At 36.8% G+C, this 27,910-nt stretch overlaps 1 protein-coding gene across 4 annotated transcripts in view; it reads right to left on the reverse strand.

The window, feature by feature from the left end:
• The window catches only part of PTPRZ1 (protein tyrosine phosphatase receptor type Z1), a 155,027-nt gene that overhangs the window by 49,848 nt on the left and 77,269 nt on the right, over window positions 1-27,910 (reverse strand). For all 4 annotated transcript variants that reach the window (XM_031455267.2, XM_031455266.2, XM_031455265.2 and 1 more), the window contains exons 3-10: window positions 25,266-25,445; window positions 23,066-23,217; window positions 19,955-20,050; window positions 19,396-19,462; window positions 13,390-13,547; window positions 13,089-13,239; window positions 4,621-4,805; window positions 3,111-3,237 (exon numbers count right to left, since the gene is read on the reverse strand). In XM_031455267.2, the coding sequence (XP_031311127.1) occupies window positions 3,111-3,237; window positions 4,621-4,805; window positions 13,089-13,239; window positions 13,390-13,547; window positions 19,396-19,462; window positions 19,955-20,050; window positions 23,066-23,217; window positions 25,266-25,445 (1,116 nt within the window). The remainder of the gene's footprint in view (window positions 1-3,110; window positions 3,238-4,620; window positions 4,806-13,088; window positions 13,240-13,389; window positions 13,548-19,395; window positions 19,463-19,954; window positions 20,051-23,065; window positions 23,218-25,265; window positions 25,446-27,910) is intronic.

Below are 27,910 nucleotides of genomic sequence, written 5' to 3' on the forward strand. Positions count from 1 at the left end.
AACTATTATGCAACTGAAAAGCACACAAAACAGGAAAATGTGTTGCATTTAAATTAAGTCGCCATGCATTTAAATTTAACACATACAATTATCAAGGCCCTAAAACATGTACTTAAACAATGTCCTCTATAGCTATATAATAATTTGATCTACATTACAGAAATGAGCATAACTATTTTAGTTGCAAAAAAAAATTATATTTATGACTTGTTCATTCATAAATACAATTTTCTAAAAAGCTTTTGAAAAGAATATCCATTTCTGTTTAACCTTTAAAAGGTTTCCTTAACAAAATTAAATTCTTTCTGAATGTGAGTTTATGCATTTATTTTAAAACAGCAATTTATTATAATATGTAATGGACACTCATTTATGGTAATACTGTTGTACACAACAACAAATGTAATCAAAATTCACAAGCAATAAATTAATCAAATTAGCCAAAATTAAATGCACAATTTGGAAGAGCGATTTTTTTCCTTCACAGATACTGATTAGAATATTTAAAATATTTGAATATTTAAAATCTGTGACTGAACGAATGAAGGCAATTATAAATAACCTCCTTCATTTCTTTTTAACAAAAGCGACAAACAATACAACATTTAGAAAACAGCTTATCCCAAATAATAACAGATTAATTCAACAAGGTGTATTACACTGTTACTAAGATAATGAAACAACATGATTAACAGGATGAAAAGGTACTAATAAAAATCATGAAATAAGGGGCAAACGCAAAAGCCACATCTACACTAACCACATAAATCATAAAATTTGCAAATCTGATAAGTACTATCACACTAAACCATAAGACAGGACTGCTGTTAAGACTTTTACTGCGATACATTTACCACAGAAACTATATTTAAGATAATGTACTTTCAATAATGAATTGAAAATATATGGATTGAAATGCCATTGCAGTCTTTACGATCAGAAAGAGTGAGTTCTAAGAGAATTATTATTTTCTTTATAAAAAGAGCAAGGCCTCAAACTTTGGGTAAATTGGTTTTTGATGAAGGACTTTTTGGTAGAAATAATTAAAGAATAAACTAAGTTTTAAACTTTTGGCTTTTAAGAGTAATACCATAGCAGAATATCAAGTTAAATACAATCTTTCAGTAAAACATCATTACTGTACAAACTGCTCTAAGGGACATCCATGGAGATTAAACGACGTTTCCAAGTTAGCATCTCAATAGTTCAATGGTGTCCTGATCCTTTGAATAAATAGAAATTAAGTTATAATGTTTGTTATTTTGTACAAATGTGAAAGAGCTACAAATGATAGAAGAATGTTGTGCTTTGTGCCAACAAAGAGTCAGTCAAAGGGGATCACTCGGAAATCACTTCTGTAGAAAAGACACTTGATCTGCTTTTTTCATATGCAATAAGCTTCTCTCTCAAAAGAAAAGAAGAAAAAAATCTGGAAAGTCTAAACTTCCAGCATAGTTTACAGTATGAAAGTGCACAACATAAATAGCTAAAATTATTTTTTGGAAACTCCTGGGAAATTGTTTTATGTTCAAAAATTAGATTGGTATAATTAAACCAGGATGGTAAAATTAAGTGAAGGTATGCAATGTAATTCATATCCTAAAGTACACAGTAGGATTAGAGGAGATTTTTATATGTCATATTTAATCAGTGCACATATGATATTGGCCAACACAGTCAACAGTGCCCTGCTAAAGACGTCATTTTTGGGGTGGATAAATATGGGAAACTCTGGTGAGGGATGACATTCAATGGAGGAGTGTGATATAGTATTACTGAAACCGTGGTCAGTTAACTTGATACTCATCTTTCAATAAAACTTAGAGCTTACGTTCCATTTAATTACAGCCTGATTTTGAAAAACAATGCTAAATAAAAGCAATAGGAAAGATGGTTATACCCAGACCATGAGGCAGGTTATAAGAAATATAATTAAATAATTTTACTGCCATCATGACAGTAGTAATATTCTTTAGCCATCAATGTTCCAACTTGGGAAACATCTTGGCAAGTTTTGTAGCCTGCTGAATAGGATACATAATCTAACATCTAATGCTTTGATATACATTCTTTAACTGAAAAATTCAGCTAGTGAGAACCACCATGATGAGGTAATCAGTGAACAAGTTCATAATAAAGTCCTGCTATGGTATATAGATCACAAATGCAAATCAATATACATCAGTTTTCCTTCCGTACATAAAAGTGGAATAGGCAACAATTAATATCACTTGTAACCACTGCCATTAACACCTCGTGAAAATTTCAGCGAGTAGCCTCATTGTAGGGATGATCAAAGAATATTTACATTTATGAATGTGTGTCTGCATGATATATAAACGTATATATGTGCATATACATATACACATACATATAAAACTCTATTACTTCAAGACTGCTTACACTAACAAAAGGAAGACTTTAGTATGTAAATCTGTAAATAGTCAAATTGTGATGGTCAGCTTCATTCTTTCACTTAACTGAACTTCATTCAATTACTGCATATGCTTTGAGATCAAAGATTTTCCCATAATACTTAGAGAAGATGCATGCAAATAAAATATGATTAGAAACACACTTTTTGTTTGCTCCTGTGAAATAATACTGGCAAATCTAAGAGGAAAGCTCCCCCTCTCCACCAAATTACAAGAGTGGATTAAAATATCTAAGATAAACTTTTGAGATGCTTTGTAGATATTTCAAAGAACCTCACATGATCCTAGGATCATGATATACTTACTACAAAATGCTTTGTGGGCTGAAAGAGGAAAAGACAAGTGAAACCAACTCTTCATCATCCAAAATAACAGTCTTTACATTTAGTCAGCAATTTTCATTAGATGACCAGTAGAGACATTGCAATAGGTTTTGCGGTTCTTACTTTACAAATAGAAAACTTCAATATTAAGAGTAAATTTACTTATTGTTTTGTACCAAAGTTGCTGAATAAAAAATTGGATTCTATGCTTTACAAAATTTCCTGATGATCCAGATTAAAAAGAAAATCGTTTTGCCTTTGGGCCAAAAGAATATAAAGTCAGAGACAAAGCACCAACACATTCAGAAATTAAACTAGCCTCACTTATAAGGCACATCACGAGAGCACTTACCAGGGTCATCGGAAGGCATGTCGACAATCAGCTGGTCGCTGTATTTTCCATACAAGCCATTAGTGCATATGGCTACGATTTGAAGAACATAACTCATATTGGGTAGTAAATTATTAAGAATAGCACCCTAAAAGAAAGATGGCAGTAACTATACAAATGTGTTGTTCTCACAGGAGTACTAACATACTAGACCTCTGTCCTTAGAAAAGTTTTTCTCAGTTGTTCATAGAAACTATTTTTATTTCGTTAACCTAAGAAAAAAGTTTATGCGATGTTGTTAAGTTGAACTTGTGATATTTGTGAATTAGGAAGATACTGGGAAACTAGGTTTTTTAATTTTTCTTTTTAAAAATCAGATTTGGTTTTAGAAAGTTTCTTTATTTTTTAACGGGGATTGATCAAATTCATAAATGAGTAACCAGAACTGTAGATTAATACTTTTGGCAAACAAACCTGTAGCATTTGCCGGGGCAAAATGTGAAAAATGAATTTATCTCTTTTATTTTAACAATGTATAAGCCAGACAGTAATAGAATGATTATCTTCTTCGCATCATTATGGAATGAAGAACAGTATAATCCCAGAGATTCCACAACTTTCCCAATTCACACTGTCTCTGCTGTAGACAACCCAATTAAAGAGTTATTACAAATTTCATCTGTCTTGCTTATATGCTATTCAACACCGTGATAACAAAGACAGTTTTTGCTTAAATGCAGGTTGCTGGGACTTGCGGGACTCTCGCCGTCTGTACTCAGAGGTTGGCGTCTTGGACCTGCAGTTAGGTCGTTCTTGGGCCACACCCAGATGGGGTTTTCTCAACTACACCTCAACACTGCTCTACCAAGACAAAGTTTAATACTGAGACGGTCAGATCACAGAAGGAATCTGTACTTCGTTTTCTTTCATTCTTGTGCATGGGAGGGAGGAAGCAGAGGTGGATCTTTCCCTGAGGATTACCTGCCTCGTGTCCTGAAAGTTCTGACTCAGTTGACTTCACATCTGTTACTTGAGTATCTGATGCAAAGAAAAGGACTTTCAAGTCCCCTACTCTAGTCCCCACTCTGTGTTCCTTGTGCTGGTAGAGTATGACGGGGGAGCTGTTTCACACAGGACAGTATCAGAGCCTGAGATTCCAGTCCCAGTTCTCTCCCCAGGTGTGAGAGCACAAAGTACTTAACTGTTCTTTGAGTTCCTTTCTTTATAAAGGAGACTCCCCTAGATGGTCTCCAGTACGTAAATCTCTACTGCAAGTGTTTATTCTACAATGCGGTTGTTGGCAAAGTCAAAGTCTCCATGTAATTCAAACCATAAGTTAAGAACCTGGTGTAAATCATTGTTAAGTTTTGACATAATTAAATATAGCTTCTGCTTCCCCTTCTCCGACTAGAGAGCTTCATACAAAGTCTAAAGTCATCAAAGGCAATGATACACCATTATTTGTAAATTCTTACCCTGAAAATTAAACTAGAATGTCATCAATATATGAAACAACCGATCTGATAGTTACCAAGTCTTGGTAGCCGTCAGTCAGAAACTCATGCTTGGTCTGGTCTTCTCCCTCCAACCGCTGGTACAGCACAGCAAACTTCTCAATCATGGTATCATAAACCACTCGAGGTCTCTCCCATGTCACGAGGAGGCTGGTATAATTCTCCGGGTCAGCTTGAACATTTTCTGGTTCTGAACTACAGACTAAAGAGGGGGAAAAAAAAGTGCACTTACTGATACAACTGTCAGCCTCTAGGATTTTAACAAGTAACACATTCTATGAAAATTTCTGTTGTATTTTAGTAAAGGCTAAAAAGTGACACTTTCCCACTGTGGCATTTTTGTTCATGCCATTTCCTGTACCTGAAATACTTCTTCCTTTCCTCCTACCTCCATCTGCTCAAGTCCCATCTTCCCACCCAGGAAAGGTCTCCATCAAGTGCTGCCTCCTCTCTTCGGCACAGTCTGATCTCTGCTGATGTGATCTCTGTCATTTTCAGTTGCCTCTTGTGTTTACCACTATTATTGCATTAATTGCGTGTTCCCTCATACTTTTCTTTTCTGAACAATTCTTAACTCCCCTAGTAGATTATAAACATGAGAACCAGAGTTTTTTTTTTTTATTTCTCTACTGCCTAGAACACTGTCTTGAATAGATCTGGCATACAAATTCATTTTCATAAATAAAGGAACAAAAGCTATCTCCAAGTTTATGGTGTCTTTATTATTCTAGTTTGGAATAATGAGGAGAATTTCAGCGATAAAAGATGGTCTATGATCAGACATTTTGTTGTTTTAAAATCCTTGAAGTAATTAAAAATTCCCTACCAGAGAAAACCACAGAAGAACTACTAAAAACTATCATTTCAGTATTTTTCAGACCTGCTGACAATAAAAACCCCACTTTGGCATCATAAATAGATTAAGCAATTAATTTTAGGGAATTAGAAGATTTGCTTGTCTTAGCTGGAAAAAAATATTTTGAAAATCGTTCTGGGACTTCTTAAAATGAACTGAAGCCTATGCTGGGAATCATGCCAAAAATACAGTCCCATCAGGAAGAGGACTCTGATTATTTCTGAAATACATTCATAATGTGATAATTTGGACTAACTGTGAGGATAGAAATGATAAAATTCATGATATTGTGCTAACGGAGCAAGACAATAAATATAATCTCTTCACAGGCCAGGTAGATTCGCCAAAGAGAGGGAGAAAAAGGTCTCTAAGGCCAAAAGAATGATTATGTTCGTGGAATCCAGACTTCGCTTTCAGGGGACACCTGAAGTTACAAAAAGCCACTAGATGAGACTGTGCAGTTGACTTAAGTCAAACAACCGTTACTGTTACCAAAACTATTTCAAGGACTCAACAAAAACAAGCAAGCAGCAGCAGCACAAAGTGACCAAAAAGCTTTGTCTCTCACAGTCTGTAGTTTTTTCTCGTGAACACAGGAGGGCACCCAAAACTAACAACTGACCTTACAAATTGAAACAAATTTTATGTGCGGTTTTTAATAATAGAACTTTTAGCATGTTATGCTATGTTAGCAGTGGTATATAAATGATTCAGAAAAATATACATTATATACTTTAAATAAATGTATGAATAACTTTTTATGAATTAGAGACAGAATTTTTCACTGTTAAAACGATAATGTTGTTTTTGTTCATTGAGGACGTAGGGTGGGGTGTTCTTTTAGGAATAAGAGGACAATTATTCCATTATCAAAAAACATGAATGCAGAATAAGAAAGTATTCTAATTGAGGTCTGGACTACATCACTGTTACTCTATCTAGCGCCACTCTTATTAGTGTCCACCAGATGGCAGAAGACCACCAAATCATCTCAAAAATGAGACAAACTGGAGGAACAGGATTGCCTCCCTCTTGCTTCTAATGAACCCCAAGTTTATTTTTAGAAAGTTGAAAGTGATTCTGGACAATTTCATTTGTAGACTTTGTTCTCCTAAAATCAATCCCACTTTTATAGAATTAGAATGATTTCAAGTGAAGTATCTCTTCCTCAAAGAAGAAACTCTTAAAACGCATGAAGATTTTATGTATGCACATAAAACACAAAAACCTGAGAAGCTGAGAAAAACATTAAATTCTTACCTGTAAAATGCCCAAAGGACTACTTCCTAAATAGTACAAACTACTTTGGTCAGATGTCTATGTTTATCTCGCATCTTGGTAGTAGAAATCAGCAGGTACTTCAAATTTTAAGAATCAGCATTAATATAAAGTAGGACTCAAAAAAGAAATTCATATTTCCTTGCCATCAGGTTTTAATTCCTATGCTTTCTTCTTTATATATCTGTAAAAGGTTACTGGCAATTTGTGTAATAATTTAAAATTGCATTATAATTAGAAATTTATTTTGTAAAACACCCTTTTTGTTTATTGATAATCATAGCTTAGTAATAGGCGATAAAGATTCGGCTGAATCTTATCTTTTAGGTTCTGAAATACAGAACTTCATAAGACACTAAAAAGATACACAAAGATATAGACTTTAGAATGTATTCAAGAGAAAAATCAGTATAAAGAAAACCAGTACAGACCATATCAAGTCTGTGATCTTGCCAAAGATTGCCCTTCAATAAGGTACGACTGGACCTTTTAACTGACCATCTAGTTAATTCCATACACACTACTTGATGTTCAAATATAAAGCTGTGTAATGACCATGGAATAGGTTATTAATTTGCACTAAATTTCCCAGGTTTTCCTTATATTTCCTATTGAAATTGGTTTAATTACATTATCAGAAGGACACACACTCTATAAAGCACAGTACCTGGATTGAAAACCAAGATGGCTGTTCCAGATTAACATACACTCAAGACACCAAATACAAGCTACCAATAGATATAATAAAATAGTAACAAAAATATAATTTCCTTGATTAGGGGGAGTTCAGAACCATGTTGAGGTCCCATTCCCTTGCATGCTTTCATTGCATGCTCTGATTCCTTTCTACAAGCTACATGTGATCTGGGTCGCAGTTACTGATTCTTTAAGGGACATTGGTCAAGAAGCAGAATCTGGTTCCTGCAAGCCCTTGGTTATGAGCCAGACTGTGACAAATCTGGGGTCTATGCCAAGTCACACAGAATACAAGCCAGTGCTTCAGTACAAATGCAAAGGATCCTTACACGCAAAGAATGAGGATATGGTCTCCTTTTTAAGAGAGTGATAAGTGTTCTTACTTAGAAACTTACTTTTAACATTCAATTCTCATCTGGTCAGTTCCAGGTACCCTTGGACATACAAATACAGACAGTTCTGTCTCTGCCTTTAGGAAGACCACTCCTCTGATAGCCTCTACTCGAATTTAGTGAGCTAGTAAATGCAACGAGTGCCTTTAGTTTCCAAATCCCAGACTCCATTTACAGAGGATGTAAAAGAAACTTTTCAAAATTCTGCCACTTAGACCAAACTAGGCCGTCCGTACTTTTCAAAATTACACGTTTTCCCACTAAGGGTTATAAAAGCTTCACCACCTTAGTTGACACAAAGTCATTTCCGCTCTCTATTGCTGGTGGGAACGGACGAGAAGAGTGACTACCTGTCACACAGGAATGAGCAGGACTCCCAGAGCAAGTCCCGAAAGATTAATAGCAAAGCACAGGTGTCACAAGAAGCACGAGGAGAACATGACGACTCTGGCTGCGTTACGTCTCATGATCAGCTAATGATGAAAGTTCGTGTCGGTGGTCAAGGGGAGGCATGAGTTTCCTTCTGCCTTTGCTGTTCTATGTGCCCACCTTGGAAGAAGGGACACTTACTCTGAGGGAGCAGGTCCAGTCTTTGATCCATGGATTATAAGCAAAAATGCAAGCAGGGGTGAAAAGACAGGGTGGTGATTCTTGGGGAGTAGCAGAGAGAATGTCACAATTACCCGAGATGTGGCTAGGTTCTGACCCAGTATTTCCCACTGTCTTGCGGTCTGGTACGGTTCCACACAGCCCACAACAAAAGTCCTTTCACGAATGCACGCTGATAAACCCACCACTGATAAATCCTTGCTTAGGGCTTATGGGCCTCATTTTTAAAAGTATTCAGACAGGTAATTTGATGACTATTATGAAAGGAACTTGAAGATTTACAGACTCAGAGGACAACCAATATTAAGGTGGTAATTCTCCCTCAGGGAGAAGCAGATCTTAATGAAAGTAACATAAAGATTGCCACAAATGTTAAAAATAATACCTAGAAATGATCTGTCACTGTTCTGCACTTCTAAATGCTACATGCCATTCCCTTCAGATAAAAAGCCAAAAAAAAAAAACCTTTCAAATTCTACTTAATTCAGTCCATTTTCTCTGGGAACACACGGTAACTTCTCCAACAGTTCAGTTTATGACATATAATCTTCTGAGAAGCACATAATCGTCATGTCATTTTTCTGCATATAGTTAGAGTGCAGTGGTAATTTACATGTGACCTTAATGAATGCTATTTACAACTACTGACCTTCAAGAAGGTGAGACTACTGATGCATAATTCATCATGACATTTTTCAAGAAATTACAGAAAATTTCTCATAGCTCAAAGACAACATTAGGCTATAAAGACACTCCTTTCATGCTACCTGGCCTTGAAAAGCATTTTATATTTCATGGGTTTTTTTTTTTAAGTTTGTATTAAGTATATTACCACGCTAGCAAATGAGATTTAAAGTGCATTTATAATTCTATTCAACAAACAAAAGCCTTAAACATGGAAAACTTGAATAGTACCCAATACTTGTGGTGATAGTTTGCCCCCTCTACATATACATATGTACAGATGCACACACATCTCACACACACACACACACACACACACTGCAGTAACAGTAGCTATGTGTCCGGAGCACATTATTTTCAAGGAACAGTACTGCTTTGCAAACTTCAGCTCATTTAAGCCTCACAACACCCCTACAAGGTGGCCAACTTAATCTCTCATTTTATAGGTGGAGAAACTGAGGCTTCGAGGAATTAAACAACTTGAGAATTTTCATAAAAGTAATGAGTATTTGCACTGGGGTTTGAAACCAGAAATCGCCTGGACTTTAAAGCCTAAGCTCTTCCCCCGGTGCCTGAGGAGGTCCTGCTTCTAGTGAGCGGGTCTCTCTGGTGGGACAGGGGGCCAGCGGGGAGCATCCTGTGCCTGGAAGGCACGGGGCAGAGCTGGGCTTCTCTGGCTCCACACGCCCGTCGTGTCTGTATGGTTATATTCACAAAGAGTGCTTATTCACTAAAAGACAGCTTTTACCAGCTCCTTCAAGATCAGATGGTTCTATTAAATTCCATGATCCTTAGAAGAGCCGAAGTCCATTCCATGAGGCCAAAAATAAATGCCTTTTAATAAGTGGCAGCGCTACATAAAAATGCAAAAATAGAGGACTGAAGTTCTGGTAAAGCACGCATTCACTCACTATGAGTTCTGCTATGAAGGCAAAAATGAATACAGCTTGATTTCCACCCTCAAGAAGTTGACATGGATATGCAGGCCTCACGTGGTTTTTGCTGTTCTTTGCAATGTTTTTTGCAAAATATATTTTTTTTACAACATTTACGGAGAGCAGAATTCTGAGAATTTTTATGCCACCTCTTACTTCTCTCTTGGTCAAAATGAGGATGTTAGATATTTATAAAAGCAAAATATATAAGTATAATCTGAATGTCCAAAACTGAGAAACCGATTTAATAAGCTGCTCTGATTATAAATGGGATAGTGCATAAAATTAAGAATGGTGTATTAATGATACATTTATATCATTAAATAAAGCAAAATCAGTTAACAGATAAATGTAGTACAGCCTCATTTTTGTGAGACATAATAATATATTTTTAATTTAAGAGAAAAGCCCAGGATATTCCTCAAAATTCCCACAGCAGTTATCTCTCGGTAATGACGTTACAGGGAATTTTTATTTTCTTCTGTGTGCTTATCTGTATTTTCCACTTTTTTTTTATAATGTTCATGTAATAAAAACATTTTCAGATAAAATTTTATAAAGATTAAATCCTGAACACAAATGCAATCTTCAACTCTTATTTCAAATTCAGTTCAAGAAGGGAGATAGTGTATCCATTAAGAAAAAAAAATCACGGGAATATGCACACGGAAAACAAGTGCTTGGTGAATGCCAATACTCATGATGGAAAATGCAAGAATTCAATTGTTCTACTGTTTGAAAAAAGCCAAGACAATTCTTTTATAAATCTGACATGTCATTAAAGTCATCAGTCTTTATTATAAAATTATATAAGCATAAATTATGTTCCCTTAAAGTATAAAACATCATGGGGAGAGCTTGGAAGTCACTAGAACCAGGAAGACCTGGTTCAAATACTGACCCCAGCCATTTACAGTTCTGTGAACTTGGGTAAGCACTTAACATCAACTTGCCAAACTGTAAACTGAGGACCATAAGGACAATGCCTGGCTGAACACACTGGGTCACATGACACCTGTGAGCTATTACTGTTTTTGTTGTGATTACTTCCGGCCTTCATGACTTAACTCTGAAAACAATAGCTTTCTACATTAAGTCTGAACTACATATGGGTTTACGCATTGAATGGTGCAAGAGGGATGCGTCAAGCGTAGCCTGCCATATTTTTATGATAAGGAAATGGATTCTTTCAGTCATTTGGTGAATATTTGATGAATGTGAGCTTTACTTTGGCCCAGCAATCGAGGTAAAATGATAAAAGACTTGGTTACTTCCTTTTGGAGCTCAGAGAGTGGTGGAGGAGACAGTTAAGGAAACAGGCAATATCATACAACGGCAGCTGCTAGGAAGTTTGGATGCGCGGAATGTAGGAGCTCCCGGGCACATGGCACAACTCCCACGAGCATCGTTCACCTTGTACTCGCTGGGCGCGGCACCTTCATGAGTGCACACTCCTGTGGCTGTGCCAGAGTCACACTTGGTAGGGATGGAAGTAGAATCAGAGATGGCTCCCCAGTGGAGGCAATGGTCTACTTGAGTCTTAAAGAAGGAGGAGACGAGCAAACGAAGACAGCAGGGAAGAACATATCATGGAGGGGAAACAGCGTGTGCAAGTGCCTCCTGGGAGAGTGTGGTCTGCCCATTTCAGGGGACCTCACAGAGTTCGGGACGAGGGACAAAGCTGGCTGGGGAGACCAGTGAGTACCAAACAGGTCTTAGCATGTAATGACAAACTGTTTGGATTTTATTCTGAAAGCAGTGGAAGCCACTGGGGTTTTTTAATAAACTACAGTTGATAAAAGTACATGACAAAAAAAGAATCATATTTATTTATTTTGTTATTTGGTCATTTATATTTTAGAAAAAGAGATGGTTAAATTGTTTATTTTTTCTAATTAATTGTGTATTACTTACTAGACAGGAAGTTTTAGTATTTAGCATTGGGGTAGAAATATAATTAAATTTCCTCACTTTGCAGCAATTTAATTCGAAACAATGTCACATTAAATGCAGCTATTCATCACTTGTCTTGTGCTCTGGGTTTTTTTTTGTTGTTGTTGTTGTTAAAGGATAAACAATTCTCCCAAATACCACACTGAAACAATAAAAACATGCTGTTTTAATGCCTAATCTTCAAAAGCAGGCAGTTATTGAATTAATATTATACATGCCCCAAAATTCATTGCAGGGCTGGGATCAAAGAAGACCATGTACTTGGAAAGGTTTTCCATCCCCAAAGCAAAGGCCACTTCAACTATTTCTTTCATGAACCAGTACACCCTCAGTGTAAACTGAAAAGAACAAGTCAGCAGACGCAACTGAGTGTGTCCCCTGGACGTTTTCAAAGGCTTCTGACAGCTGTGTCAGCTTCAAAAGGCAGAGAAGCCACTCCAGAGACTTTCCCTCTGCCTCCCCTCCATCGCCTAGCTTGACAAGGACAAACTTCTTTTCTTTCAAAGAAGGAAACTAGGGGAAAGTCTCACTTTTTATTCATTAATAATTCAGTGCCTTTGGTTTCAATCCTTACTGGGCACTAGGCTTCTCTGGGAGCTGCCAACACAGAGATGAGCACTTGTTTAAAACCCAAATCACGCATCATGACTCAGGTCAAATGTGGTTCTCCCACGGAGACTCCCTAATCATCCTAACCAGCGGATCCGAAGCCCTCACCCCTTATTCATTCCTCTCGTATAGCTGTTGATGAAGGCAGAAGCCACAAAGTGAATTTGGAGGGGTGTGTGTGTGGCTTTGCAACCTACTGCTGTTTCAGAAAAATTACTTCCGTTACTGAATCTCAGTGTTTCTTATCTGCAAAATGGGGTTGTTTACATGGGGAAGCACATATATTTTAAACTGGCATTTTATAAATATGGAGACTGAGGTTCAGAGAAGTTAAACAGCTTACCTAAAGCTACAAAGCTATCATCAAAATATTTCCAAAAATCTACGTCTTGTATATTTTCCATTACATCACAGTTACCACCTCCAACACAGAATCTATAGGAGTTGTAGAAAAAGTGTATTTCAACACATACCTGCTTCATGAATCTCTTCCTTTCCCGTGTATGAGGAAAACACCTGCCTAGAGAACTTGTACTGTTGCTCTCGAAAATTATTTTGCAAGTAGTCCATCAGCATGACGTAACCAGACTGCTGCATTGTAAGAACTTCACAAAAAACAGCCAACTGGAAAGAAGACCGTTTAACATGTAATTTAACATATCTGCTTCAAAGGGATCAGTAAGTGCATTGAAAGAGATGCTCTGTAGTGAAGCTTAGAAAGTAACTTTTTAAATTGCTTCAAATTACTTCATGTGTTTGAATTTCCAAGATTACCTGGCTTTCAGAGATGCTAACTGTATCTTTAAAAATAATCCAGTCAACAGTGTCTGTACAGGGAGGAGACGTCAGGGAGCCATTGTACGTGTAATACTTGTCAGTTGAATTTGGCAGAAGGTTCAGCAATGTGAACGGATTTAACGCAGCCTGTTTCCCTACAAAGGAATCACATACATCTTAGCCAAAACCCCAACGCTGGAACTTAGCTGTTCAAGGCTTCCATGAAGCAGAGACATATGCTTTGGCATGTATTTAATCAGAACTGAAATTTTAACAACATTTTAGATATATCTCACAAATGGTGATAAAACTCCGAATCTCCTTGCATATATCAGTACCTAGTGTTATTAGGTGCTTTATCTTAACACGGGCAAGATGCCAGAGAGATTATTTTTACATATAAAAGGTATTGAGAAATCATATGGCCATCTGAATAGATACAGTAAAATCATTTGATAAGATTCAACACCAGTTCGTGGAAAACAAAAACAAAACTTTATTCTGATGAATTATCTTCAAAAGTCTACAGTAAACATCATATTTAAGGATGACTTCTTGAAAGCTGTCCTCCTAGAGACAAAGAATGAGATAAAGCACCCTACTATGACCATTTCTATCTAACACTGAACTGGACGGCTATGTACTTTATTCACTTACAATAAAGTAAGAAAAAGAAAAAAAAGTCCTGAAGATTGGGTAGGAGAAAATGATACCATCCTAATTTGCAACTTACATGATTGAGCATGTAACATATCGAAAATAACTTACAGACGATTAGAATTAATAAATGCATGTCGCAAAGTCACTGCATACAAGAGCCATACACATAACTTAACTGTATTTCCATGTACTGGCAACAAACAATAGAAAATGAAACTTAAAACAACATAACACAATAGCAGCAAATATCAAATACAAGTAAATTTAATAAATGACATGTAAAATGTCTATATTAAAAATTTTCAAACTTTTCCTGAGAGATTTAGATAGACCTTAAAATGGTGGGAAACATCATATTAATGGGAAGACTCAGTCTGGTGAAGATGTTGATTTTCTCCAAATTGTTTTATGGAGTCAATGAAATAGTAATCAAAATCCCAGATGGGTTGGTGTGTGCGTGTGTGTGTGTGTGTGTGTGTGTGTATTAATTAACATGCGGGTTTTATAATTTAAACGGAGTTACAAAGAAAAGTTAAGACAATCTTGACATCCATACATATACGGTTACTTGATTTATGACGGAAAAATCACTATGTAGTTGAAATGATGGCCTTTCCAATAAACAGTGCTGTATCAACCGAATATCCTTATGGGAAAACATGACTCTTTATTCCCTACTTCACACCATAAGCACAAGCCAGTTCTAAATACAGTGTAGATCTAAATGTGAACAGAATAATAAAGCTTTTAGAGGAAAACACAGAAAATTTTCTTCATAACCTTAGAGTGGGCTGAGAGATCTGAAATAACATGCAAAAAGTGTTATTCATCAAGGGAAAAGTGATGTCTGTGGTACTTAGGACCAATTTGTCAACAGTCACCATTAAGAGAGTAAAATGGCAAGACAAAGAGTGGAAAATATATTTCAGGTTTTACATACCCATACAATGAAAGTAATGATTTATTCTGGCTATATATACAAATATACAGAACTTGTATTGAGAATACAGAATTCCCACAAAAAAATTGGTAGAGCTTTCCTGAGTGTTCCATCCAGCTTTAGAACCTTGAAACAATCCAACTATATCCGTCTCCCTGAAGAGCCCCATTTTTGATCTTGCATCTTTCCAACAGCACTTACCGATGGCACTGCCTTGGCCATTTAGTTCTTTGTGTACCAGTCCTCACTCATACGGGCAGCAATCTGCTTACCAGTGAGGTCTGTGTCTAACTTATTTCCCCATTCTTTTCACTACCCAGGCCAGTGCATGTCCTCCGCTCTGTCTTGTAGATTTAGGTCATTAAGAAATAGTCCCTGGAGCCAATGGAATCTAGCTGAAGTGAGGCGGCAGAGTGCAGAGCAGTAGTTTCATCCTTATGCAAGGGATCTGGGGAGCACCGAACAATACCAGAGTCCCAGACCCCATCCTAGACTCTTGAAATTTAAATCTCGAGCAGTGGGACCTGGACATGCACATTTTTTAAAAAAGCATCCCCAAGTGATTCAAACATGCAGCCAGGGGTGAAACAGTTCAGTAGTGTGAAGCCTTTGCAAGCTTTTAGTCTTACTGAGCCCCACTGTCCTCATTACAAAATGAAATAGCTGGACCAGATGATCCTAACAGTGTTCTTACAGCCCCAAATGATAGGAAGACTGGACATACCCAGAAAGCCTGAAGGAGGAAAATGATTTCCATTTAAAAGATAAATTATTGAATGTTAATTTTTCTGCAATACAGAAACTTCTGAAGGAAGAAGGGATACAGCTGATAAAGTTATAGACAACTGCTTCCAGTCTGAATTTAAGACTAAATCTTGGAAGTAAAAACCAATTGACAGGATTGATAGTGTCATGTAGATAGAAACTAAATCTAGTTTTAATCTATTTGGAAATTCAAGCTACGTTAGGTTTAACGGGTTAATTAGTAACTTCTAAAAGTATGTCTTCCTCCCCTCCGATGTCAAGGCAAGATTATTTAGAACTCAGACTCAGATTCAAGTTCTCAGAAACAAAGGAAAATATTTATTTTTTACATGTGAATATTCTTCCATTTTTAGATTCATGTTTTTTAAAAAAATTGTTATTAAATAACCTCCTTCATAATCATCAACGGACTACAATTCTTCCTTTCTCTGATGAAGACAAAACGTACCTTACAAAGGTCCCATGGGAATGTCGAGGTGGAGAATGGTAACAAGGTAAGGAACCAGAAACTGACTCCCTGCTAAGCTAGGTGGGAAACGACCGAGAGGCCAGAAAAGGGAAAACAGAAGATCTGAATAGGAACGGTGAAACAGATAATTTTCATGAAATTGGGAAAGAAATTAAAGGGGAAAAAAGTTAAGAAGAAGAGAAAAAAATCAGAAGAAAGTTTTGATTCCATCTTCCCTCATCCCAACATAGAGCCCATTCCTTCTGCCTCTGAGCCCCAGGACCACTTATCTAGTCTCTGTTATGGACACATTAATGGTTTTGTACCTTTTTGTTGTTGTTACATACACACATGTCCTAAGTTTCTTTCCACTATCACGAGACTGCAATTACAGTATTACTTTCCAGTTACACCACTATCTTATGAGAAAATTGGACTAAGGTTGTTTTTCGCACCTTGAAAAATACACGCACTTCGTCTGAATAACCTCACTGTTGCTAACACAAGAGAGAATCACACCTGAGCCAATGCCGCTCTGTTTGTGATCAGTCATGCACTCAATCCATACTTTTCATTTGAATGTAAATAATGACTAACCAACCAGTCGGACCCTCCTCCTAAGGAAGGTAGATGGTACGGGGTGGCGGTGGGGGAGGGGAGGAGATGAGGAGGGTGAGAGGCAGGGAGATAAAGGCAAAGACCACAGTCGGGCCCAGTGCAAGAGAAGAGCCATTAAATACTTAAAACCAACTCTTATCACTCAGGACAATGATGCTTATTCTGGGGCCACATCAACACTGCCTGTGAAGACTTTTCAATATCCAAATTACTGGGCTGCATTTGTGATTAAGAAAGTACCACAAATCATTCTGATGAGAACTCCCATTTGAGAGTCACTGATGATGGGACCCTGGGTGTGTCTCTTCCTTGCAGTCTGAAAAGATTTCAACTAATATTTTTTTCCTTTCCTGGGCTCTGCTGGGGGAATATGAATGTATCATCTCTGTATTGTTGCAATACCATCCTCTTTCTTACCACTTCACGCGAGAGCAGTGCCTAACATGGAATGGGTATGATGGAAGGAAGGGAAAGAAAAAAGGTAAGTAAGAGGGAAAAGGAAAGAGAAATGCGTTTGTCTCTTAGAAATATAAGAAATGAGCAACCAGCCCACATTGTAATAAGATAGATTTTATAATCCAAATGATGGATGATAAGTGTTGTTGTTTTGAATAACTCACATTATACGGAGACCATGCAGCAGGATTTGGGAGTTGATGGGCATTTCCTTGTCCTAAGGACAAGCACTGCCTTCAAGTTCCCAGCAGCGATGGCCGGCAGCCAGCACTGGGAAGCCTTCCCTTTATTGGGCACTGGGGGATTTTCTAGACTCTGAAAAAAGACTAAATTTAATCCAACAATTCTCAAAATGAAAACATTTAACTTTGGGAGGATTTAACTTTTTTAGTTTGGACAGGTCATATCTCGCAACCATTCAAGTCAAACTGACATGTGTTTCACCTGTGTTCTGAAACATATAACTAATATAAATCTCTACAATATATTGGAACAAACTTTATGAACAGACTAGGATCTAAATCCTGGCTCTACCACCTGCCCCCTACATGGGCTTAGGTGTCCTTGCTGAATTATGTGGAAATATTAAGTATCTAGTAGATGAATTGGTAGGCATGGAGGATTTTAATTTTTTGCTAAAAGAGGAGGTAAGAAATTGTTGCCTGGGTAGAGAGACAGAAGATAGAGAGGGTGACAGAGGGCAGACTAGCACATGCTCCCAATCAGCCCAAGAGACCATTTGTTCCGCTTCCAAATTAAGAGCCAGGACCCAGGCAGAATGCTGTTAGGGAATCCATATTCCCAGGAAGGGTATTACACAGCGGGGCTTTGATGACACACCCCCACCCCGCCCCACCCAGTGGCTTAGACAGTAGATATTAAAGAGGAAACTTTAGTCAAAGAGTATGAGCAAGCTGGTTCTTAAGCTCATACTACACCCTCCTAGAGAGCCCCAGGAATAACTGAAGAGGCCTCAAAAGAAAGTGGCCGAAGTGCCCAGTTACACAAGTCAGGACTAACACCAGTGTAAGCATCACTCTGGTTGCCCCCACAGGCTGGGCAAAGCCTAGGAACATTCAGATTCATATTTCACATAATTTTAAGTGTAGGAATTCAAACTAGCTGTCTCCTTGCAGTCTGCATAGATCCACTTTCTGACTAAACCAGGGAAAACTTAAGTGCGGCTTACAGAGGTCAACGCTGAATTTTGCAACCTAGGTGGATGGAGGGAGATACAGCTTTACCCTGTGTTTGATTGCAGCTTTTACAGACAAACAAACAAAAAAATGAAAACTGCAGTCCAGGAGCACACATATTCCTGACTTCTGCAAAGTCTGGTCAATTCAGGTCCTCACATGTAATTGACAGAGATGAATCAACGCTGGGTCAGGCCTCTGCTTTCAAGAAAAGGATCTATGTGAGTTCTGTCTCTGATTTCAAATTTTGCAGCTTCCCTGAGAGGAACAATCCTCATTTTATTGCTAACTCAGGACAATGTTAAGCACCATTTGTGGGTGCTTAATAAAAACAAAATAACAATAACAGCAGGTTTGCTGTCTCTTGCCCATGCTGTCAAAGCATTTGCTGTGACAAATGACAAGATTCATGAGACAGTGGTACCAGTATAAAAGCTCAGTCCATCCTGTTCTATGTAAGCATTCACCTTCTCCAAAAACCTTTTCTTGTCACACTGGTAAAGCAGAGGACTTAACAAGGAAACCGCTACGGAATCCATTTGAATTTGAGTAATAATTCCCTTTTCACTTTAAAATACGATTTTTACAAAATTAATTGGTTTCAGATGATAAATTAGTCTTTAACAGAGATAAAATTAAAAAATGCATTTAAATGCATGATGTGACTAGATAATTTTCAATAATAAAATTAGAAAACTTCAACCTCCTGCGTACATTAACATTTCATGATTTTTAGGCATCACAAATTTCTGATAAATTGTTCTTTAGTGAGAAACGTACAAACTGTCAAGTGTAAGAAGTGAGAGAATTCTCCTCTTTACAAATGTCTTCCTTCTAACAAGAGATTTTTATAATATTGTAAAAATTCGTATGCATCCAAAGTAGAATCTGGAAGAAAGAGATTTCGCCAAATAGCTTACCAAAGCGACTAACCCTCTCGACTCCATCAATAATTGCTTTGTAATCCAAATTTTCTTCTATTCCAACCTATTAAAGAAGAATGACATTCTAAAACCAGGATAAAATATTTGACTGACTGTTGAAGAAAGTGTAAAGATTAGCGAATTCCATTTTAAGTATTCACAAGTAATGTCCTCTGAATGCACACTTTTCACAGCAAGGTAAGAACAAATAAACAAACAAAAATTAGGTAACTTTTAAATTTTCCATTAAGAATAGGACATTTTAAAGTGTAATTCACACTTACGCTGTGTCCTGACAATGCCTTGCATGTACAAATAAGCAAGTAAGCAAAACTCGTAGTATATAAGTGCATGGATTGGCTCCAGCTGGAAGTGATGTCCCCAAGGAATGAATACAAGACCCCCTTCCAAACATACCAGCCAAGGGGTTGTTCTCTTCAGAAATGACCACCAGTTATCATTCCACTTGTAAGCTCTTCTATTTGTTATAAAATGTGTTTTGATATTTCTCATGATTGAAAAGTTAGTGCTAAATAAGTCTCCATATAATGATTACCTCAAATAAAATGGATAAAGCTCTCAACTTCCCTTTTCCTTTCACTGCTTCCTCAAAACTTGAAAATCGGTCCACATCAAAGCAGTAGATTTGCATCTATAAATGTAACAATGATGGCTTTAGTACCCACAAAGACTTGACAAAAGTCAGCAAAAAGACAATAAAATAAATGACCAGTTCAATAAACTCTATTTGAAAAATTCCATAAACTGTATAATTCTATACTTTGTGAATTTTAAAAACATTTTATCAATTATGTGTGTAGACAACTATATTTACCATCACTTTGTATCCTTCAGTGAAGACAGAAATACAAAGTTAGACAGGTCTAGAACTGAAATTACCACTTTGAGATTACCAGGGGACACTGAATATTTTGCTAGAGTAATTATCAAATGCAATAAATTACCAAATGTGACTTTTAACCATTTTGATGGAATTCTTTCAAATATAGTTTCATTCTTTCTTGAATAGACACTCTGTCCTTGATGGTCTGAGTTACCAGCATTGGACATTATTGCACTGAGCTCTATTAAGAGCGAAACTCTCAAGGCCTCTCTGCTTCTACCTAAAAAATACCAAGAGTTTTAAGTTGCTTGTTTTAAGTCTCTCCTGCTGCGAGGCTATATTCATTTCTACTTCAGTCCATATAACTACCTGTAACAGCCTCTACACTCACTGATAAATTGGTGCTCCTCCTGTCATGGGCCTGGAAATGAGATAACTCAGGTGGGTTTAGAAGTTTAACTAAGGGAAGAGCAGAAAGCCTCTGCGAAGATCAGTGTGCAGTCAGGGTTACGATCAGAGAAACAGCAGGCGTGAAGCAGAGGAAGGCAGTGGCTCCTGCCTTGGGTGGTCACAAAAGCCCTTTTAGAGAGAGGATTTCTAAGCTGACCCTTGAAGGATGAGTGGCTTAAAAGCTGACAGATGAAAAGGCAGAAGAGATGAATGTGTGTTCAAGTCTGAGGGATCAGCTGCCAAAAGGCCTCCAGGCAGCAAAGTAGGAGAAGTATAGGAAACTGAAAGCAGTTTGGCAGGGTCTCAGCTGAGCTTCTGCGAGGAGAGGAGAGCGATGAGGCTGGACAGATCGGCAGGGGCCACACCGGGAAGGATAAAGAGGCAGGCCCAGCTGTTTGAGCTGGAGGGCAATGCGAAGTCCTTGATGGAGAGAGGGCAGGGCTGGGGAATGAAGGTAGAGTGGGAAGGATTAAGAGTGGAGAGAAACCAAGTGCAGAGACTTACAAATCCAAGCAAGAGACAAAGGTGGTTTGAACCTTTTTCTGACCTCCCACATCATTTAGGGGCAGAACTGAGGAGACCTGGTCATAGGACATGGGATGCCAGAAAGAGCAGGTCAAGGATGCCCCCTAATTTCCCTGCCTGCACAATTACATGGGAAGTATTTTAAAAGACAAACAACAAACAAATGATATCTCTGAGAGATGATTTGAGGGGCTTTTAAATGAAAAAAAGTTTATGAAGTTTAGTACACAGGTTCTGTACCATTTATTTTGCTGAATCAGGGCTTTTGCTGTTAGGGTTTTTCTTGATTTTCATCTTTATTCTAAGTAAACAGCATTGAGAGACAGCTAAACTCTCAGAAGTGAGAATGTTGTGTGTTTAATGAGCTGACTTTTGTATTTTGAGGGGAGCTAGAGTAATTAGGTTTTTTTTTAAAGGGAGGTAACTTGGGATTAAACCCAGGACCCCATGCACGCTAAGCATGCACTCTACCACTGAGCTATACCCATCCCCTTTTGTATTTTTGACAAACCAAATTTGATAAATATGGTCTTCTTTAAGGATACTTAATATATTAAATATTATAAATCATAAATTTGAATGTGCATATCCACATTATGATTTTTTAATTCTTTATGAAATAACGAACTCATTTTTATTATCAATAAAGATTTTGGATTATAAAAGTAGTACAGTTTTATTACAGGTAATGTAGAAAATTTGGGAATTTGACGCAGACTCTGTACTCTCAGACACTAATTAGTTTCACGTTTTACAAAATTTGGAATAATAGTACTGTGTATATTATTTTATATTCAGCTTTTTGAAAGCATTAATATCTTATGATGAATCTTTTGTGTAAAGTAAGTCATTCAATAAAATGATTTTTACAAGATCTATAATAATCCATCAGTGTATTTAATTATTTCCTTTTGTTTTAATTTTTATTATTGTATTTTTTAATTGAAGTACAGTGAATTATAATGTGTCGATTTCTGGCATACAGCACAATGTCCCAGTCATGCATATACACACATATATTTGTTTTCATTAAAGGTTATTATAAGATATTGAATATAGTTCCCCGTGCTACACAGAAAAAGTTTGTTTTTTAAAAAAATCTATTTTTATATATAGTGGCTAACATTTGCAAATCTCAAACTCCCAAATTTATCCCTTCCCACGCCCTTTACCTCATTAGTATCCTCTTTTTTTCCTTTATTTTAGATTCCACATATGAGTGATATCGTATGGCATTTTTCTTTCTCTTTCTGGCTTACTTTACTTAAATAAATCTTTGCATATAAATTTTTGAGCATGTCTTTATTCTTTAAGCTGCTATAAACTGAAATGTTGAATACTGAGAATAAAATATTTAAAGTTCTTGATAAAAACAAGTGAACTACCCTGCAGAAAGTCTACCAATTTATACTTTCTCCAGATCCATGTGAAAGTGTTCACAAATTTCACTGCACACTCATTATTTATTATAATTACATTTATTTTGCCAAATATGAATCTGAAAATTTTTCTCATTTTAATTTGAAGTTTTTTTATTTTCCAGTATGTTGATGAAAATGCACCCCCCCCAACTTTTTTTTTTCCCTACTGGGGCTATGAAAAGAATTTCATTCATTCATTCACTTGTCAACATTTATTGATCGTCTATAATGTGACACTCTGGATTACCAGGAAGTGGAAAATCAAATATGGTTCTTATTGACATTAGTCTAGTGAGGAAGACAGATTTTAACCAAGTAAACAAAATATAACTGTATAAATTATAAAGTTTGATTACAAATGAATCAAATTATATGCTAAATAAAATCCCAATGATTTAGAAAATGAAATAGTAACTAGTGGACTTACCTCAAGTGGAAATTTTTGTCCTTCTAAACTGTGTTCTGACCCATCAGACGACGTATTGCATTTTCCCCAGTGAAAAGTTATCTTGCTTGCTTTGAACACCATTTCGGAAACTCCTCCACTGAGATGGTAGTCATTAGTGAGATTAATTTCCACTTTAAAAAAACAATAAAATTGCATTTAAGTCTCTGAAAATCAAAATGATCAATTTAACTGAATTTTCTTCAATTAAGGTACATTAAGAAAATAATTTATTTGATAAATTAAAAAAGTAAATCACCATCTTGGAAGCTGAACTTCGTAAGTCTGCATAGTATACTTAATGTATCTTATTGCCACAAGCGTAAAAAAAAATCTCAGACCTTAACTGCACTACAGCACTATAAGCAGGAGACAGCCAGTCCACCTTCCCAGTTTGTTTGGCATCCTGAGACGGCCGGTCCCCCAAAGCCCTGCTCCCCTAAGGCACTGGGTGGCAGGGAGGGGGTCAGTCACAGAGAGAAAGAACAGAAGAGTGGAAAGAAGAAAAGTCTTCTCCTGGGGATACCGCCCTTCCCCCCCACCACATTCAGCCTCTTTCTACTCCTTATCAGGCTGCTGCTCTTATCCCACCTCCTCGTGCCTCCAAGCATTACCCCAGGCTTCGTCAAGCTTCAGAACTCCTGCCCTAGACTGCGTCAAGGGAAGCGGGAGACTCATCCCTATTGAAAGGATTTCAGCCATCTCATGTTTGAACCATTGATGGCAACTCTCAGAATCTTAAACTCTTCTATTTAAGCTTCATAGCAGATATTATCTGATTATCTGGAAATTAATGATTCTCTTGAGAGCCTAAAGCAAGATTTCAAAGCCTCTCAATCAGCTTTAAATAGTCTTTGTTCTATTAGGCAGAAACCACTGTTGATACTTCGAACTGAATCCAACATATTGACCAGCCAGCTAGGGATATAAACTGTCATGAATAATCATAATCATAACAAGCACAATAACAATAACAGTCAACATTTATTTATCACTTACAACGTGCCATGCATTACGCTACTTTACATGTACTAAATATTTGGTCCTCAGGTAATCCTAGGAAGACAATACCTTTAAGGTCCCTACTATAGATGAGGAAATTGAGTCACAGTGAGGTTAAGTAGCTTGCTCAGGGTTCCACACTGTGCTTTAAATGGCCAGTAGTGAACCTAAAAAGTGTGACTCTAAAGATCAAGGGCTTGACCACACTCCACTAGGAAAAACAAAGCAGAGATTACGTGCTTTACTGCTTTGTAACATCCTTTAAAGCTGGTAGTTAAAATGTCAAGATTTGGGACAATATACTTTCATGTATTTAATTAATAATATAACATGTAATTATTTTCTTAATTATTCACTTAACAAATACTTATTGAGTGCTTACTAACTATCAGGCACTGATGTAGAAAAATTTTTACCCTCATGGGACTTAAAATTAAATTATCACATTCAAATAATTATATTACCAAAATATGGAAAAAAGAGAATAAAAATTCATTAATGATAAAACCACTCCAGCATAGCTGCTATTATAGTGAATATTTTTTCTAATCTTTTTCCTATGAATATTTTTTTTATATAACTTCATGATATACATACAATTTCGTTGAAAATATAATATCAGAAAAAGAATGCTGTTTACTTTTATAAATTATTTTGTCTATCGTTTACTGGAATTTCTTACAGTATTGTATTTTGCATACAAAGAAAACAAACTTAGAGAGTATTTCCTAAGAATGGTAATTTTAAACTTTCTATACAGAAGGGTTAGTAATTCTTAAAATTCAATTACAGTAGATTGCTTTTTTCACATCCGAATATTGAATATAGCAAAAGGCTGAGCAGACAAGAGCAAGTAAAATGCCCAAGAAAAAGAAGTCCTGATTGACTAAGTGATTAACCAGTAATGGAGTTATTAAATTACACTGGCTATGTATTACATTATCTTTATCACATCTTCCAGTGAAACATCTTTATTGTTATATTACTGGAGAACATGACATGATGACTTTAGTCATTTAATTTTTTGTATACATTTTCAAAATGTCTAAACTTCCAATTTTCTATGTTCTATTTGATTTCTTCTACCTTATTATTCAAGGAAAATAAAATGAAAATAACCTAAACATACTCTAGATCTGATAAACATCTTAAAGTCACAAACAAAATGCAAACATTTTACCTGTTTTCCCAGTGTTATGAATGAATGTGTTTTCCAAAGATGTTTTATCCCAACCCTGAAATTTAAGTTTCTTAAGATTCACATTTACTTGTGTAAGATCTTCATCAATATTGATAGGAGATTGTTTGGGGCTATTACATGTTGGATATTTCTTTCCCCAATTTTTTTGATTCAATGCTCCTAGGGAAAAAAAAGGTAAGAAGTTAGTTTCTTAAGTTAATATGCAAAAGCTAAATTTAATATTAAAAATTAGTTAATATATTACATAAAAAATAGATACAATAATAGGAAAAATTGAGGCATCTTTAAACCAATTCTTAAAACAATTACAGTCAGCCCTCTGTATCCACAGGCTCCACAACTGCAGCTTCAACCAACCTCGGAGCAAAAATATTCAGGAAAAAAAAATTCCAGAAAGTTCCAGAAAGGAAACTGGAATTTGCCAAGGGCTGGCAATTATCTACATAGCATTTAGGTTGTATTTACAACTATTTACATAGCATTTACACTGTATCAGGTACTATAAATAATCTAGAGGTGATTGTAAGTATACGTGAGAATGTGTGTAGATTACATGCAAATGCCACAGGGACTTGAGCATTCCTGGGTTTTGGTATCTCACGGGGTCCTGGATCCAATCCCACTCCAATACTGAGAAACAACTCTATGCTTAGATTTGGATTCTTGGTATTAATATGATACGCTACAAAAAGATGCTTACAGAACAAGTGCAGGGTTCAACAACAACCTTGTTGAGCCACCGGGCTCTTCCAAATCAGGAGGATATCTAATTGTCACATCAGGTACTTCATCCTAAGGTTTCAGATTGAAGGGTGTCCAGATGATTAAGAGGTAAGTTCTGACTTTCTTAGCACTCTCCACAGGGGGAGGTTGCTTTAGACTTTCTCTCATCCCTGCCACTGAGTGATGTGGTTTAATTTCCATCTGCTCAGGGTCTTATTTATAACAATGTAATCACCAGGCTAGCCTTGAAATATCTTCTTCCTTCCCTTCTCCCTATTTTTTTTTTCTGGTCCTAAAAACTACCATATTTTATTGTTTAACAGTAAGAAAAATAAAACAGGGCTTTCTATAAAGATTTTTGCTTATAGTAAAGTGAATTTTCATCTGTTCTACAGAATAAAGAGTTCTCTGAACCAAAACTGCCCTATGTTGCCTTTATTTCACCACCACCTGAAACCACAAACCATCTCTCACAACCTTATTTCACTGGCCATTAACTGAGCTAGCACCCAAGCAGTGCTAAGAACGGGTAGGGTTTATCTAAAGGTCTATTAAAATATATGAGATGTTGTGAGTCCAAGTCTTAACTTTTATTTGGCTAAACTCAAGCATTTTTGCAGCCAACCCATGAAAGAGCAGGTGGCAGCACTGTTTTCAGCTTACATCCTTTCAAATGCTTTTCTTTCAGACATGAGCATGGGTAAGGCCAAGATTTTACATGGCTGGTGTTCAGAGAAATGATAAGAAATCATACTTCCAAACAACTCTAGTGTATGCCATCTTCTTTTTGTGATAAGGCAGTCAATGAGGATTGACCTCCATGCAAGCTCTCATAATGTGACCAAGCTGATTTTGGATAATTTAGCCCAGGAAAGAAATAATAATTAGTCACTCCATGAAACTGCCTCTATAACCAGAGAAAATTAGGTAATTCATTTCCTAGTAAGGCATCTACCAGAATCAATAATAGGTGTGGAAAACTTACTTTATTTTACAACCTAGCTCTATTCTTAGAGATTGTCTGAATACAGGATGCTTTAAATATGCACATTTGGGCTTCTAGAAACAGCTTTAAAGATTTGAATGATAATGTTGATTTCATTGTAAAGAACATTGGCAAGGGGACAAGAAACCACTGCTTGTTTTACTATTGTTAACATAAAAGAAGTAGAGAGAGAAACTGCAGCACGAATCAATGAGACTTTTTTAGTGCTTAAATTTTTAATAACAGCACAATAAATTCCAAGCACACTTAGGAAGGGTCTCATAGCTGTGATGCATAGAAACACAAAATTTTAAGACTCTAGTTAACACTGCATACGATTCATAAACTCTTTTTTTCCCAAAGCATTTAGTGATCATCTCTACTTGGACTCTAACTTAGCACATCCACAACTGAACACTTGACTTCTGTCTTGCAACAGGTTCCTCCTACAATCTTTGCCATCCCCTAAACATAGAGGTCATCCTTATGCCTCTGTTTCCTCCTCAACAAACATTTTTGGGTCTACCTTCAACATATTTCCTTAATCAGACCATTTCTCGTCTCCACTGTTAGCACCCCAGCCCAAGCCACTGCCATGCAAGCCTACATCTTCTGTTCCACAAGCAGCATCACCATCACCTAGGAGATGGCTAGGAGAGTCAGCTCGCCACCACAGCCTCACCGAGTCAGAATCTACGTTTTAACACAATCCCCGGGAGATTCAGATACACATTAAATTTTGAGAAGCAATGGCCTGCCTTCTGAGTAGCCTCCAGCTTCTTCTCTTGCCCTATCACAATTCTGTTCCCCATTTACCTGGCAGGTGGGATTGTGAGATGCTCCCCCCCAATTTCCACACCCTGTTGTATACACCTGGTATAATCCCCTCCACTTGAGGGTGGGTAGGACCTCTGAA

Source organism: Camelus dromedarius, chromosome 7 (assembly GCF_036321535.1).
Source record: "Camelus dromedarius isolate mCamDro1 chromosome 7, mCamDro1.pat, whole genome shotgun sequence".
NCBI classification, from domain to species: domain Eukaryota; kingdom Metazoa; phylum Chordata; class Mammalia; order Artiodactyla; family Camelidae; genus Camelus; species Camelus dromedarius.